This window comes from Diceros bicornis, chromosome X, assembly GCF_020826845.1.
Source record: "Diceros bicornis minor isolate mBicDic1 chromosome X, mDicBic1.mat.cur, whole genome shotgun sequence".
Lineage (NCBI taxonomy): Eukaryota > Metazoa > Chordata > Mammalia > Perissodactyla > Rhinocerotidae > Diceros > Diceros bicornis.
Genome location: NC_080781.1, coordinates 32,127,914 through 32,143,346, shown reverse-complemented (window position 1 = coordinate 32,143,346; position 15,433 = coordinate 32,127,914). Strand labels below are relative to the sequence as shown.

Here is a 15,433-nt window from a genome sequence, read left to right as displayed (position 1 = left end):
TGAAATCGACCTACTAAAAAATATGCACATCAGGCTGGAAAATCATCAGCTTCTAAGAGTCAGACATCTGACTTCACAAGAGTTCACTCACAACCCAAAACTGCTTTTTAAAAACCCCCAAAGTGTATCTCCATCTGGAGACTGCTTCTCTCATGTTGTCTCCCTTTTTCCAGAGACCCTAATAGGCAAAAACCATCACTTATGAAGATTTACTGTTTTCAATATTCAAAGAGTTCCAATTCCAATCCCCCCCCACCCCCCACCCCGACCCCAGCAGCAAAAAGCAAGGAAGCTGTGTTCCACTAACACTTTCTTTTTTCAGCTTTCCCTGAATGGGATGATCCCTGCAGCATTTATATATTTATAAGCATACATTTTTTATATCGATTTTATTATACACCCAGATGCAATAGCCACAAAGTACAAATTCATTTTTAAAATTGCTCTTTCACTTTCTCATTGCAAATTCATTCAAACCCCCAACAAGAAATTCAGATTTACAGGTTTAACATTACACGTCCCTGAGGTACAGACTGGAATGTGGCTTGAGGGGAGCAGTGCTGTTGTGGTAGCAGCTAAGCAGCTAAACCAAAGAAACGGCTAGAGTGTTCCCCTCCCTCCTTTTCCCCCTTTGGTTTATCCAAAGCTTTGCTCCAGTCCTGGGAACTGAATTCAATCATTTTCCTCCTACTTGGAGGACAGAACAATGCAGACTTTTAACATTTTTGGCCTGCCCAAGCTTACCTTTGGAAATTTTGGGGCCCATTCTCCTACGGCCTGGAGGAAGTACAAAAATCAAAGGCTTTTTACACATTTCTCCTCAGTTGGCCTGCATGGCCAAAAGCAGTCAGGGGACCCACAAGCCAACTCTCCTGGCGTTGGATCTATCATTCTTAAATTCTCTACTTAACTTTTACCTCGGCCGGCCCCGTGGCTTAGCGGTTAAGTGCGCGCGCTCCGCTGCTGGCAGCCTGGGTTCGGATCCCGGGCACGCACCGACGCACTGCTTCTCCAGCCATGCTGAGGCCGCGTCCCACATACAACAGCTAGAAGGATGTGCAGCTATGACATACAACTATCTACTGGGGCTTTGGGGGGAAAAAATAAATAAATAAAATCAAAAAAAAAAAAAACCTTTACCTCACAACAGAGTGCAGCTCAGCTGCCGTTTCATACAATGGAAGACCCCAAAGCCACCTTGGCACCAAAGGGTTGTCGTCTCCCACCCCTTCATCCTTCCATTTCCCAAACCATGCTTTTGCCATATTTCAATGAGTCAGGGTCATTCCAGCAAATCTTAATGCTGCCACCACTACGTTGGGGGTCTCCAGGACCATTGCCAAGTTCGATGATTCACAGGGAGGACTCACAGGACACAGCACCTAGTCGTACTTAAGGCTATGATTAGGGAAAGGCTACGATGCAAAATCAGCAAGGGGAAAAGACTCATGGGATAAAGCCAGGACGAAACCAGGTGGAAGCTTACAAAAGTTCTCCCCAGTGGATTCACACAGCTCACACTTAAGTCCTCCAGCAACAAGTTGAGACAACACATGTGAAATGTGTCTACCAGAGAAGCTCCTCAGAGACTCAGTGCTCAAAGTTTGTACTGGGGGCTGAGCATGTAGGCACTCTCTACATGCTCAGTACCATGCTCTACATGTAGCAAGTACCAAGACTTCATACACACAGAAAGAAAACATGTGTTCAGCATAAACCATATTGTTTTCATACTTTAGACACAATGAGACATTTTTTTCAGTTAGGGAAGGGTGGGAACACTCCCAAAATTGAAGTTCCCAGGTACCAGGCAAGGTCCAACCTTGCAAGGAGGCCTTTCTAAAGATAGCAGTCTCAGTCCTAATATGTTAACTCATTTACACACAGTAGGTATAACTTACCCAAAAGGGGCATTTATCATCTACTGACTAGTAGAATGAGCCTGATACAATAATATCTGTATTTAAAGCATGTAAGTAGCAAGTAACAAGCTCTTGTAGGTTAAAAGACTGAAAAAACAGTTGTGATTAAATATAAACAGTCTATTTCTTAATGGTAAAGAAGGATTAACTATAAAAAGAATTGGGTTAAACAGACATGTATTTTAAAGGCTTCTTTAAGCTAAAACTAGAGATGGTCAGCAAAGATTGTGCAGCAGCTTCAACTCACCTAATAAAAATCATACCTCCAACCATGCCAAAAGACTTGAAGTAACCAAAGTGTCATATTAGGAATTTATTTTTTAATAACATTAGAGAGGACTTACATTTTTAATTTTAAAAATCTTTATTGAGATATAATTCAAATAACATAAAATTCACCCATTTAAAGTGAAAAATTCAGTGGTTTTTAGTATAGTCACAGAATTATGAAACCATCACCAGAATCTAATTTTAGAACATTTCCATCACCCCAAAAAGCAACCCTATACCCATTAGCAGTCACTCCTCATTCTCCCCAACTCCAGCACTAGGCAATCACTAATCTACATTCTGTCTCTACAGATTTGCCTATTTTGAAAATTTCACACAAATGGAATCTATAAAATTTGGTTTCTTTAGATTGGCTTCTTTCACTTTTGCATAATTTTCAAGGTTCATCCGTGTTTCAGTTTGTACCACTACTTCATTTCTTTTTATTGCCAAATATTTTTCTATTGTATGGATAAACCACATTTTGTTCATGCATTCATTATGGGCATTGAATGCCCACGGGCATTTAGTTTCTTTCAAATTCCTTTATTACGAACAATGCTGCTATAAACATTTCCATACCGTTTTTGTGTGGACATATGTTTTCATTTCTCTTGGGTAGATATCTAGGAGTGGAATTGCCGGGTAATATGTTAGCTATACGTGTAACATTTTGAGGAACTGCCAAAATGTTTTCCAAAGTGGCTATACTATTTTGTACTCCCACCAGCAATGTAAAAGGGTTCCAATTATTCCACATTTTCACTTACACTTTTTATTGTCTGTCTTTTTTATCATAGTCACCTTACTGTGTGTGTAAAGTTGTATCTCATTGTAGTTTTGATTTTAATTTCCCTAATGACTAATGATGCTGAGCATCTTTTTATGTAGTTACTGGCCATTTGTATATCTTCTTTGTAGAAATGTCTATTCATATCTGTTGCCCATTTTAAAATTGACTTATTTATTTTTTTATTATTGAGTTGTAAGAGGTTTTGTTTGTTGGTTTGTTTTTACATATTTTGGATATAAGTCTTTATCAGATATATGTTTTGTAAATATTTTCTACCATTGTGTGGATCATCTTTAACTTTCTTAATGGTATTGTTTGCAGCACAAAAGTTTCTAGTTTTGATGAATTTGTATTGTTTTGTTGCTTGTGTTTTTGGTGTCATATCTAAGAAATAATTTCCTAATCGAAGGTCATTATGATTTACTCCTATGTTTTCTTCTAAGAGTTTAATAGTTTTAGTCCTTATATTTAGGTCTATAATCTATTTTGAGTTAATTTTGCATAACGTGTGAAGTAGAGATCCTACTTCATTCTTTCGTAAATGGATACCAAGTAGTCTCACCACCATTTGTTGAAAAGACTCTTCTTTCCCCATTGAACTGTTGATATTGTTGTTGAAAGTCAATCGACCATAAAGTAAGAGTTTATTTCTGGACTCTCAATTCTATTAATTTGATCTATATGTGTATCTTTATGCCAGCATCACACTGTCTTGATTACTGAAGCTTTTTAGTAAGTACTGAAATTGAAAAGTGTGAATCCTCCAAATTTGTTCTTCTTTTTCAAGAATGTTTTGTCTGTTCTGGGTTCCTTGCATTTCCATTTGAGTTATAGGATCAGGATGCATCTTGATTTCTATAAAAAGGCAGCTGAGATATTGATAGGGATTGCATTGAATCTGTAGATTAATTTGGGGAATGCTGCCAACTTAATATTAAGTCTTCATATCCATGAACATGGAATGTTCTCTACATTTATTTTGGTATTCGTTAATGACTTTTGACAATGTTTTGTAGTTTTTAGTGTACAAGTCTTGCACTTCTTTTGTTATATTTATTTCTAGGTATTTTATTATTTCTGGTGCTACTGTAATTGAAATTTTAACATTTATTTTTCAGATTGCTCATTGCTAGGGCATGGAAATACAATTGATTTTGGTCGATTGATCTTGAATATGCAGCCTTGTTGAAATCATTTATTAATTTTAATAGGTTTTTAGTAGATTCCTTGGGATTTTCTATGTACAAGATTATGTCATCCACAATTAGAGATAGATTTACTTCTTCCTTTCCAAATGGATGTATTTTATTTCTTTTTATTGCCTAATTGCCTTGGCTAGACCCTCTTGTAAAATGTTGAATGGAAGTGGTGAGAGCAGAGATCCTTCTCTTCTTTCTGATCTTAAGAGAGAAGCATCCAGTCTTCCCCCATTAAGCATGATGTTGTCTGTGGATTTTTCATAGCTGTGCCCTTTGTCAGGTTGAGGAAGTTCCTTTGTATTTTTAGTTTGCTGGTTTTTTTTTAAATCATGAAAGGTTGATGCATTTTGCTCTTCCCATATATTGAGAAAATCACAAGTATTTTGTCCTTCATTCTACTAATATAATGTATTATTACACTGATTGACTTTCTGATGTCAATCCAACTTCGCATTCCTGGGATTAACTCCAAATGATCATGAAGCATAATCCTTTCTCTATGTTGCTGGATTCAATTTGCTAGGATTTTGTTGAAGATTTTTTTCACTTATATTCATAAGCAATAATGATTTTTAGTTTCCCTTTCTTGTTATGTCTTTGTCTGATTTTGGCACTGTACTATTTAAGAATTTTTCCACTTTACCTAGGTTGCTCTATTGCTAAGTAAGTAGGAATTTCCATCTTTCTCAATATCACTCCACTTCCTGTATCTCTAGCTACAGAAACTTAAGAAAAGAGAGAGTGTGAAACTGATAATGAAGGAAAGAGAATAAAAATGAAGGAAATAAAGGCTGATATATAGTCCCAGATACACAGGGCATATATGACATATCTCTAAGTAATTTTTACTAGTTAACTTAAATTTTATATCCTTATCAAAAGGTCTTATAACAGTGATCCGGAGCTCTCTGGACTCCATTTCATCACAAGAGAACAGGCAGACTACAGCCAATTCTCTCTCTCTCTTTCTCTCTTACACACATCTCTATCTCTGTCTCTGTCTCTTGCCCACGTGTGCATGCTCCCAAAACACAATGACCACCATCACCACCACTGCCCCACCTTCAAATTCATTCTCTGCAGAATTTCACCTGAGGAGAAAGCAATATGCCACCTGTTGTGTATTGGTTTGATATGATTTCAAATCCACTTGTTTATGACTTAAGTAAAGCTGTTTTAATCTACTTATTTAGGACAAAGACAAAAAAAGTTGTTTTGATATAAGAATGAAGTAAGTTGTATCAGGATGTCATCATTTCATCCATTGTCAATGATAAGCACCCAATAGCTCAGCTGATGACGAACACTGCTAGGGGGCTTCTCAGTAAGAACATGTGGAGAAGAAAGGGGACATTTAGACTATAAATACCCAGAGTTAGTGAGGAATATCTGAGTTTCTATCTGGGCAAGGTGACACTTTGCTGACCTAAACAAACTCTCCGAAGACCTTGGGGCGTTAGCTCCTACCATGGTAAGGGTGACTCCCTTATCGGTAGTGGTGAAAAACCACACACAGCAGCCCCAGGAAGATCAGCCTGCCCCCAATACCGGGGGGCCGTTGTTCCCTAGCAACATGCTCTAGCAACAAGGCACTTTTACTTTGCCCTGGCAGCTGGAAGTCAGCTCTTAGTTGCTTCAGCTGCCTCTCCTGAGTGCCTACTCATATAAAAAGGTACACCTCGATTGAATTTGGACTTTATTCCTTTTATCTCTCCTTGCCTGGAACAACAGTGTGGTTAATCTATTATTGCTTTGGAGTATGTTATTTCCTTATTGGCTTATTAAGAGACACTATTCTGTATGGTATTGGCTTGTGAAACTATTATAAACCCCACAGAGAACCTGTGTTCAATAAACTATTGGCAAAGACAGTCTCAGTCTGTAAGTATATTTTTTCCCCCCAAAACAAAACATCACCTCTATAGAAGAGTAGGATATGTCTATCTTTTTCCAATTTGTAATATAAACACGTAAACCCTCCACAGTGAAAGGGCAAGAGCAGGACCTAGTAAAATCACAGTGCTCCTCTCATTCTGAGTATTTTTGTCACAGACCAAATCAAATTAAAAGAAACATTAAGACCAGTAGAAAGGAGAAATTATGTTATTCGAGGATAATCTTAGCCTGAACGATGGATTTCTATCTTTTCCCTAGGGCCAAGAGGTTGTGAAGGTAATGGGCAAGAATATTTGATTTTAATTTGGCTGTCATTGTATAACCACCTGGTTCCAGCCGTGCAGGGACAAACCTCTCAAAGGCCCAAAACTTGGGTAGTTAGTTCAATTCATTTTGGTCCAGGGCCCACCAGACAAACTCGTTCTGTACCATGTCTTTGGTCTAGTGTCTTTTGGCATAATGGAGTGGGAAGGGAGTCCCACATAGCCCTCTATTCCAAATGACTGGCCCGGCTATGGGTCTTAAAGCTGACCCACTGGCCTCTCCCTGGGATCAATCCTCAGTAAGAGTGGACTTTCTGCACCCTTGCTTTATTTAGAGTCCTTAACTTATTAGCTTTATCATAAAGTAAATTGTAAAACACTTTCTGACTTTCTGCAGACCGCAGCAGCTTCTGATATTTTTTTATTTCTTTGTTTGTGGTCTCTTGGAGTTGATACAAGCTTCTTCTTTGCCAGTGCTCACCTCAGCTTGTCTCCTCCACCCCAATTCCAAGATGCTCCCTGGGCCATGTTTGCCTCTAAAAGTGCTCTGTCCAATACTATAGGCACTAGCCACACGTGGCAATTGAACCCTTGAAAAGTGACTAGTTCAAACTACAATGTGCGGTAAGTGTAAAATATACACTGGATTTCAAAGACTTAGTTTTAAAATGAGCATGTAAAATATCTGATTAATTTCTGATATTAATTACATGTTGAAATTTTAATATTTTGGATATACTGGGTTACCTAAAATATACTATTAAAATTAACTTCACCCATTTTTCTTTGCCTTTTGTAATGTGGCTACTATAAAATTAAAAATTACATATATGGCTTGAATTGTGGCTAATATTATATTTCAGTAGACAGTGCTGTTCTAGATCCTCTTAGTTCTCATAACTACACACCCCCTTCAGAAATTGCATCTTTCAGTGACAAAGTAACTTTGTATTAGGTAGACTTGGATTCACTTCCTATTTCTGCCTCTAGCTATATGGCTTTAGGCAATTTAGTTATCTTGTTGGGTCTTGGTTTCTTTATTTGTAAAATGGGACCATTAACACTTACCAATTTTCCTTGTATATATGGTCCCATTTTATAGATTTGCTGTTCTAAAGTTCAAAGGGGACAAAGTTTGTGTACAGCTCAGTGCCTACCAAGTAGTAGGTAGGTTCTCATTAGCTCTTCTCATCCTAAGTATGTATAGAGTTACCAAATGGACTTTTCAAATCTTAAATCTTCTTAGGGTTTGATTTGTCCATAAATCTTGCACAGTTCCTTGTCTCTGATCTGGTGTTCTTTGCACAAGACTGTTCTCGAAAATGCTCTACAGTTTCTCCATAAAAACAATTTCTTATAAAGAGTACTATATATTCAGGAGTCTCATGCAAATGAAAATAATCTGCATGACCAAGGATTTCCTTTAGGTTAATTTGTGTTTAGCCTATATGCCACTCCAGAATTTTACAAAATGCTGCAGGCACCATTGATTTCATTATTCTCGGGTTTTATTTTATGCTACAGATTTTTTTCCTATCTAGAAGAAATATTAATTCATTTTCTCTACACAGGCAGGGCAAAACATAAACATACAAATAGTATAATCTCTTTCTCAAAAGGAAAAAACAATCATCAAATTCCCCTATCATTCCCCACCTACAATGAGGATAAGGCCACAAAGACTACAAAAAAGTCATTGAAATAGAATATATGCATTAGTCACAGTTTCTTTTTTCCTAAAAATGAAGTTAATACTTTTTATATAAGCCACTAAATTTCAAGAGGTCAAAGTGTATTACTTTAAAAAGTACAAATATATTCTGAAGGTATTCTTTATCCATATTTTGATGTGGAATATGTTAGGCTTTTCAATCTGTATCACATGACACTTTTATCCAGAAACTGGAGAACAATTAAACCAGGCTACCAATAGTTCTCAGCACAGTTAAGATTTTTGTTACAAGAGGTGCTTACCATTGGTTTGTCTTCCTAGGGCATCTGTGAATGCCATTCATATTATCGTACATGAATGTGTACTTACTTGAATAATTCTCTGTAAATGCTCTTAGGTTATATATGTGTGTGTGTGTGTGTGTGTGTATGTACGTATGTGTATTGTGTTTCCCTGGCTAAAATCCTAGTTTCCTCTCTTCTGTCCCTATAATTTAGTAGATTTTCAAAATTAAGGTATAATTTACATACAATGAAATTCACATTACTTGATGTCCAGTTCCAAGAGTTTTGACAAAAGCACACAGTTGTGTAACTACTACCACAATCAAGATATAGAATAGTTCCATCACTCCCAGAAATCCCCCATCTTATGTCCCCTGGTAGTGAACCTCTCCCCCCAACTCCAGAAAACATAGATAAGCCTGTGTCTAGTAGTTTTGCCTTTTCCAGAATGTCATATAAATGAAATCATATGGTACGTAGCCTTTTGAGTCTGCCTTCTTTCACTTTACATAATGCAGTAGAAATTCATCCATACTGTTGTGTGGTGTGGGAGATCAAAATTAGCCACTATGAAATATGTCTCTTTACCTTAATTATTTTCTCTGATGGACATCTGACCTCCCACAAATGGCCTAAAGAATTTAACATAGGAGACCTGTTTCAGGAAGGAGCCACTATCATATGATGGCTGTAATTTAATGTAAAATAGATGTTACAATAGGAAAGGCACCAATGAGCCCATCTTATCAAAAATTCTGTCTCTCCCAGGCCACATTCTCTAGGTGGCCCTGCAAAGAGTTGCCAGACAAACATTTACATTTATAAGGAAAATCTCCATTTGTAAGGGTATCTCCCTATCTATATTGCGAAGAGGGGGGATGGCCTTATCTGTGGAAACTCTTATCAGTACGGAAGGAGAGGATTTAAATCTGCATACCCTTGATTACTGTAATTTCTGTCTCCCTCCTCACCCCCAACATCCTCCTTTGTCTTTAGCTGCAGATGGTATTTAAGATGAGAATCGCCGCTATTGTGTTGAGAAACTCAGTTTCTCTGGTTTCTCCCAGGTATACGTGTTATAAAACTTCTTATTATTTTCTCCTGCTAACCTGTCTTTTAATTATTTGGCCAGCCATAAGAACCTTAAGGGAAAGGGCGGAGGGGGATTCTCCCTCTTCCCCGACAATGGGTTAGTAATTCATTCCTTTTTATTACTGAGTAGAATTCCAATATATGGATATAACACAGTTTCTTTATCCATTTACCCGTTGAAGGATATTTGCTTTTTACAGGTTTTGGCAATTACAAAAAAGCAGGTATAAACCTCTGGAGGTCAAGAGGAAGGGCTGAAAGTTCCAACCCTGTAATCGCATGGTTGGTTTCCTTGGCAACCAGCCCTCCATCCTCAGGGGCTTCTCAAAAGTCACCTTATTATCATAAACTCAGGTGTGGTTGAAAGAAGTTTGTTATGAATAACAAAAGATGCTCTTTTCATGTTTATCACTCCAGAGCTGTCTCAGGAGCTGGGGAAAAAAAAACAAGTGTTATAACAAAAGATACGTCTATGGGTCTTATCACTTAGAAAATTACAAGGGTTTTAGGACCTCTGGTCAGGAGCTGGGATGAAAATCAAAAAATATATTTCTTATTATATAACAATATCACAATTATATTCCCTCATCATCCTTTGAATGAGTGCATAATCTGTAGTGATGTCTTCTCTCTCATTCTTGAAACTGGTAATTTGTGTCTTCTCTTTTTTTCCCCTGATTAGTCTGTCTAGAGATTTATCTTTTTATTTGTTTAATTTTCTCAAAGAACCTGCTTTAATTTCATTGATTTGATCAACTGTTTTTATTTATTTTTGTTATGTTTTCAACTGTTTTCTGCTCATATCTTTATAATTTCCTTCTTTCTGCTTGACTTGGGTTTATTTTGGTCTTCTTTTTCTACTTTTTAAGGTGGAAGGTTAGATAATGAATTTGAGACCTTTCTTCTCTTGTAATACAGGAATTTAATGCTATAAATTAACATGCAAGCATTGCTTTAGCTACATCCCACAAATGTTGATATGTTGTGTTTTTGTTTTCATTTAATTCCAAATAATTTCTAGTTTCCCTTTGATCTCTTCTTTGACACTTGGCTTGTTTGTAAATGTATTATTAGCTTCCAAATATTTGAGTGTTTTTCAGATATCTTTACATTAATAATTTCTATTCCAATTTCATTGTCATCAGAGAAAGTATCTTTCACAATATGAATAACGTAATATTTATTGAGACTTGTGGCCTAGAATATGGTCTATCTTGGTAAATGTTCTAGGTGCACTTGAAAAAAATGTGCTACTAACGAATATGTTTCTAAAGTTTCTTCACTATGATTTTTCTTAACATGAGTATGATTTCTTCTTTTTCATCCTTTTTCTCCTACTGATTACAATAAATAGAGAGAGAACTCTGCAGAGAGAACTCTGTGGTTTTCGAACTGTGTAAAAGTATTGCCTATTCAGAAAGTAGGTATTTTCATTTTTAAAAAGTTAAAAAAAAGATAACTGAATCATCGTGGTGAACTAAACACAAAAATTATTTACACACACACACAAAAGGGTACCATTAAGAGACTAAAAATTGAGAGGAATTCTTGATAGACAGGAAAAGCAGAGGCTATAAGATTGGTGAATTCAGAGAACTTGAAACATCTGCAGTAGAAAACCCCATCACATTCAGAAAAACTCTAAGAACACAATAAATGAAATTGCAGCACTGTGGAGGGTCCTTGGTCACATGTGAGATTAAAGAGCTACTCTGAACAGCAGATTTATTTTACTGTGCCCTGCTCTGACCTTCCCCCACCCCTACTTACACTGGGCAGTAAGCACCTGTGGCATTTGACACCTCGACTCTCCCAAAACTACACTCCAAAGACAGTGAAGGAGCTTAAGACAACAACAGACCTGCACAGGAGGGAAACAACAGGACAACAGGACACATCTACCTATAAGGGAAAATTAGTCTTCTAATTTCAGAAATATTGTATTTCTTTTGGCAAAAGGGAGGGTTCCTATCCTAACTGCAAGCTCCATGCCATGTAATCTCAAGGGAGAAGGCCACTTAACAATGGACACACTGTTCCCTCTCACTCTGAGGAGAAGCCTATTAGTGAAATGGACATCACAACTCTAGATCAGATCCATGCTAATTACCCAGGCTAATCAAATAGTCCTTTATTCCTAGAAATAAATGAACAAAGGTTCGCAAAACATTTGAGGAAAGTAAAAGAGAAGATCGTGACGAACAAACTAGAACTAGTTTGTTTCTAGTTTCCCAGAACTATTTCTGGGAAAAAAAAAATCCAGATATAATACAGGAAACAGAAGAGACATGTACCAAAAATTCAAATTCATATTCTCAGAAATTGAAGGGAAGAAAATGGATTTACAGAATAAGAAAAGGCTGCTAAAAAAGGGAACTAGAGGACAAGAAAAAATTCTTGCAAACTAGAAATATTATTGCAAAATTAAAAACTCATTAGATGCCAGGCACTCAGCACACAGCCCCCTGCCTCACCCAGGCTGTGATGGAATCTGGAACACAGTGCTCACGCCCCCACCCCCATCCCTCACCCAACAATTTAACGGATCCTCCTCCCTCACTCCCCCAACCACTTCCGGGTAACGGATCCCGCTTTCTGGTCACATCCCAGAGACTGCCACTAGCCGCCGGCCGCCTAACCCCACAGCACGCCTGTCTCCAGCCTCGCTTGTCGTCCACTCTGGGAACACTCCCAGGCCGCCTTCGCCTTCGCGCCCGCCGCAACCGCCCAGCCAGCCATGGCGAGCGCGCCGCCCTCGCAGGTGCTCCAGAACTACCACGCCGACTGCGAGGCCGCCATCAACAGCCAGATCTGCCTGGAGCTCTACGCCTCCTACGTGTACCTGTCGATGGGCTACTTCTTCGACAGGGACGACGTGGCCCTGAAGCACTTCTCCCAGTTCTTCTTGCAGCTGTCGCGCCAGAAGGGGGAGCTCGCCGAGAGGCTGATGCAGCTGCAGAACCTGCGTGGAGGCCGCATCCTTCTCCGCGACATCTCGAAGCCAGACCGCGACGACTGGGAGAGCGGCCTGAAGGCCCTGGAGTGCGCTCTGCACATGGAGAAGTGCGTCACCCAGAGCCTGCTCGATCTGCACCAGCTGGCCACCGACAAGAAGGATCCCCATCTGTGCGACTACCTGGAGAGTCAGCACCTGCTCGAGCAAGTCAAGTCCATGAGAGAGCTGGGGGACCATCTCACCAACCTGCGCAAGATGGGGGCCCCGGAAGACGGCATGGCCGAGTACCTCTTCGACAAGCTCACCCTGGGGGACGGCAGTAAGAACTGAGTTTGGACTGCCCTCCCCACGGCCACCGGGGGTTTGGTGACTTCCCCTGGTCACCATACTGAGCATGCATATTGCAGTATTGCCCTCGCAAAACGTTCACTTAAGTTTTCTTTCTTTCAATTTTACCATTTTATTCCAATAAAGTTATCTGGTTCCTAAGTAAAGGTCTCTCTTTAATTTGTGTGTGCAAACCTCTCACCTTTTAAGCTTTGAGACAGGTATCCAAGGGTCTCTCCACCCACCCATGTCCCATCCACATGCAGCTCAGGATCTCCGTGGATGGAGGGAGAAGGTATTCCATGGGACCCTGGGAAACACAAAATTAATCTTCCCCTTATAAACAGTGTGGGTGGAGGGGTAGGATGGGGGGGTGGTCTGAGGCCCTGGTGTCTGTGCATGGTAAAGTATAAAAAAACATGGTATGGAATTCTTGATACTGGTTGCCTCTAAGGAAGAAGTGAAAAATGCGATTGGGCAGGGATTAAAATAGAGTCTTCTACTTCACCTGAAAACTTTTAGATTATTGAAATACAGGAATGTTAACGTTTGTTGTTTCTGGGTGGTAACATGGGGGTCCTAGAAGGGAGTATGGCGGAGTATCTCTTTGACAAGCTCACCCTGGGCAACAGTGATAATGGTGACTGAGCCTTAGGCTGACCTTCCCGTAGACACGAGAGTGACTTTCTAGGTCACCATGCTAGGCCTGCATATGGCCCTTACAAAACATCCAAATATAGTTTTTTCCTTTAATTGTACCCTTTCTTTCATTAAAGTAACATGGTACCAAAAAACCCAAATTAGCTGATTAGAAGGGCTGAAGAATATAAGGTCAAAGCTGAAGGTCAAATTTGTGATACTGAGTATAGTGTAGAATAAATCTCCCTGAATGTTAAGTCAGTGACTCTGGCTGCTTTGAAGAATGTAGAGGGGTGGGGGAGAGTTGAAGCTGGGAGACCAGTTAGGAGATACAGTAGCTGGTCCAGATGAGAGACAGTGGTGGTTTGAACTGTGGTGGTGACTGAGGAAATGAAGAGACCTAGACAAATTCCAGATGGGTTTTGGATGAGTTGACAAGATTTGCTCATGGGCCAGAGGTGAGGAATGGGAAATGGAGAAAATAATCTAGATTCTGGTGTTTGGACTTGAACACCTGGGTTGAAGATGTTGCTATTCATTAATTTTGGGACATTTGCAGGGAAACATGAGGGATGGGGAAGGCATGGCATGTAAAATCTGAGATGCCTATTCAATATGCAAGTGGAAATGTCATGCAGGTAGCCAGAAACATGAATCTGGAGCTCAGGTGGGATGTCAGGTTTGGAAATATACATATGGGAGACATCGGCCTATAGATGTTGTTGAGATCATGGGACTGGATAAGCTCACCAGAAAGAGAGTATAGAGAGAGTATGGCACAGCCAGCCCCACACCCAGGGCAGCTAACATTAGAGGATGGGTTAAGGTGTTGGAACACTCAGAGGGCTGCTGGCCCCACCTGGACCATTACCTCATTCCAGACCGTGGCCACCTATGTCCAAATCCAGTGTCCCCAAATCAGCCTGTTTCTGACTGCAGTGTGGCCTCTGGTTTCTCCTTGCAGGATGTGGAGGGGAGTTAGCCTATTACCTCATCTTCATGGCTGTAGGTAGAAAGAAATTATTTCCCAGTGAAAAGATTTCCCAAGGAAATGAGAGACTTGCTTCTCTACAGGTTTTTTTCTCTCCACCTTTAAAAACTCTTCCCCTCTCTCAGTCCACTCTCTATTTGACCAGGTGAAATCTGTACCCATGTAAACCTTAAGGTTGTCCACGTATGGGAAAAAAAATACTCAAAACATTTTGTTTCTTTTGTGCCATGTGTGGTTTACAAAGATCCAAGTTAAAAACTTATAGACTTTGTATCCTATACTCAAAGACACATGGGTAGCTTGAGTCTCTTTAAAGCTAGCAGATGCTTTGAATTATTTAGTAAAATATGAACAAGTTTAGCTAAGCAGTAATTACCTTTCATATTTCCTCATGACTGCACTTCAATACTTTCTTAAAAATGAGGATTATGTTCTTTTGAATTCAGTTTCCAGATAATTCAACTGTCCCTTTATTTTTATTTGTCAAACTTGGTCTTTTCAATATATTTCTTTCTCTGCCTGCTTTGAGGACCTCTCCTCTCTCAGAGTTTGTCTCGGATCTTACCTATTTATATATACACTTCAATATACATCTCTTCCCAAGGTGTGAGGAAGCAGAGAGCAAGCATCTATTTGTGAGGGTTTAAAACTCGCAGGTCACTGAGGATCCTTCTTACTTTCCTGTTTTGGAGAGGCAGTTTGCTGTAGTGGTTTCTTATCTTCAGATTGCCTGGGTTCACGTACCAGCATAGCCACTCATCTTTTTTTTTTTTTTTAATGTTATTTATTTTGTGAGGAAGATTAGCCCTGAGCTAACATCTGTCTCCAATCCTGCTCATTTTGCTGAGGAAGACTGGCCCTGAGCTAACATCTGTGCCCATCTTCCTCCACTTGATATGGCACGACACCACAGCATGGCTTGACAACGGTGCGGTGGTGTGCCCCCGGGCCGAACCTGCAAACTCCGGGCCGTCGCACTGGAGCGCGCGCACTTAACCGCTATGCCACCAGGCCGGCCCCTGAGCTACTCATCTTGGGTGAACCTGGGTAAGTTGTTTAATTTCTCTGTGTTTCTGTTTCCTCACATTTAAAACAAGGATAATAAAAACGTCAACTCCACTGGGTTACT

At 39.5% G+C, this 15,433-nt stretch overlaps 1 protein-coding gene across 1 annotated transcript; it reads left to right on the top strand.

Moving 5' to 3' along the window:
• The first annotated feature begins 12,075 nt into the window (after positions 1–12,075).
• LOC131400855 (ferritin heavy chain-like) lies at positions 12,076–12,700 on the top strand. Its single transcript, XM_058535624.1, has one exon. The coding sequence runs from the start codon at positions 12,129–12,131 to the stop codon at positions 12,675–12,677; it is 549 nt and encodes a 182-aa protein (XP_058391607.1). The 5' UTR covers positions 12,076–12,128; the 3' UTR covers positions 12,678–12,700.
• Positions 12,701–15,433: the final 2,733 nt, after the last annotated feature.

Bases quoted from the DNA above. Each gene is read 5' to 3' on its own strand.
- LOC131400855 (XM_058535624.1), top strand. From the start codon at position 12,129: ATGGCGAGCGCGCCGCCCTCGCAGGTGCTCCAGAACTACCACGCCGAC.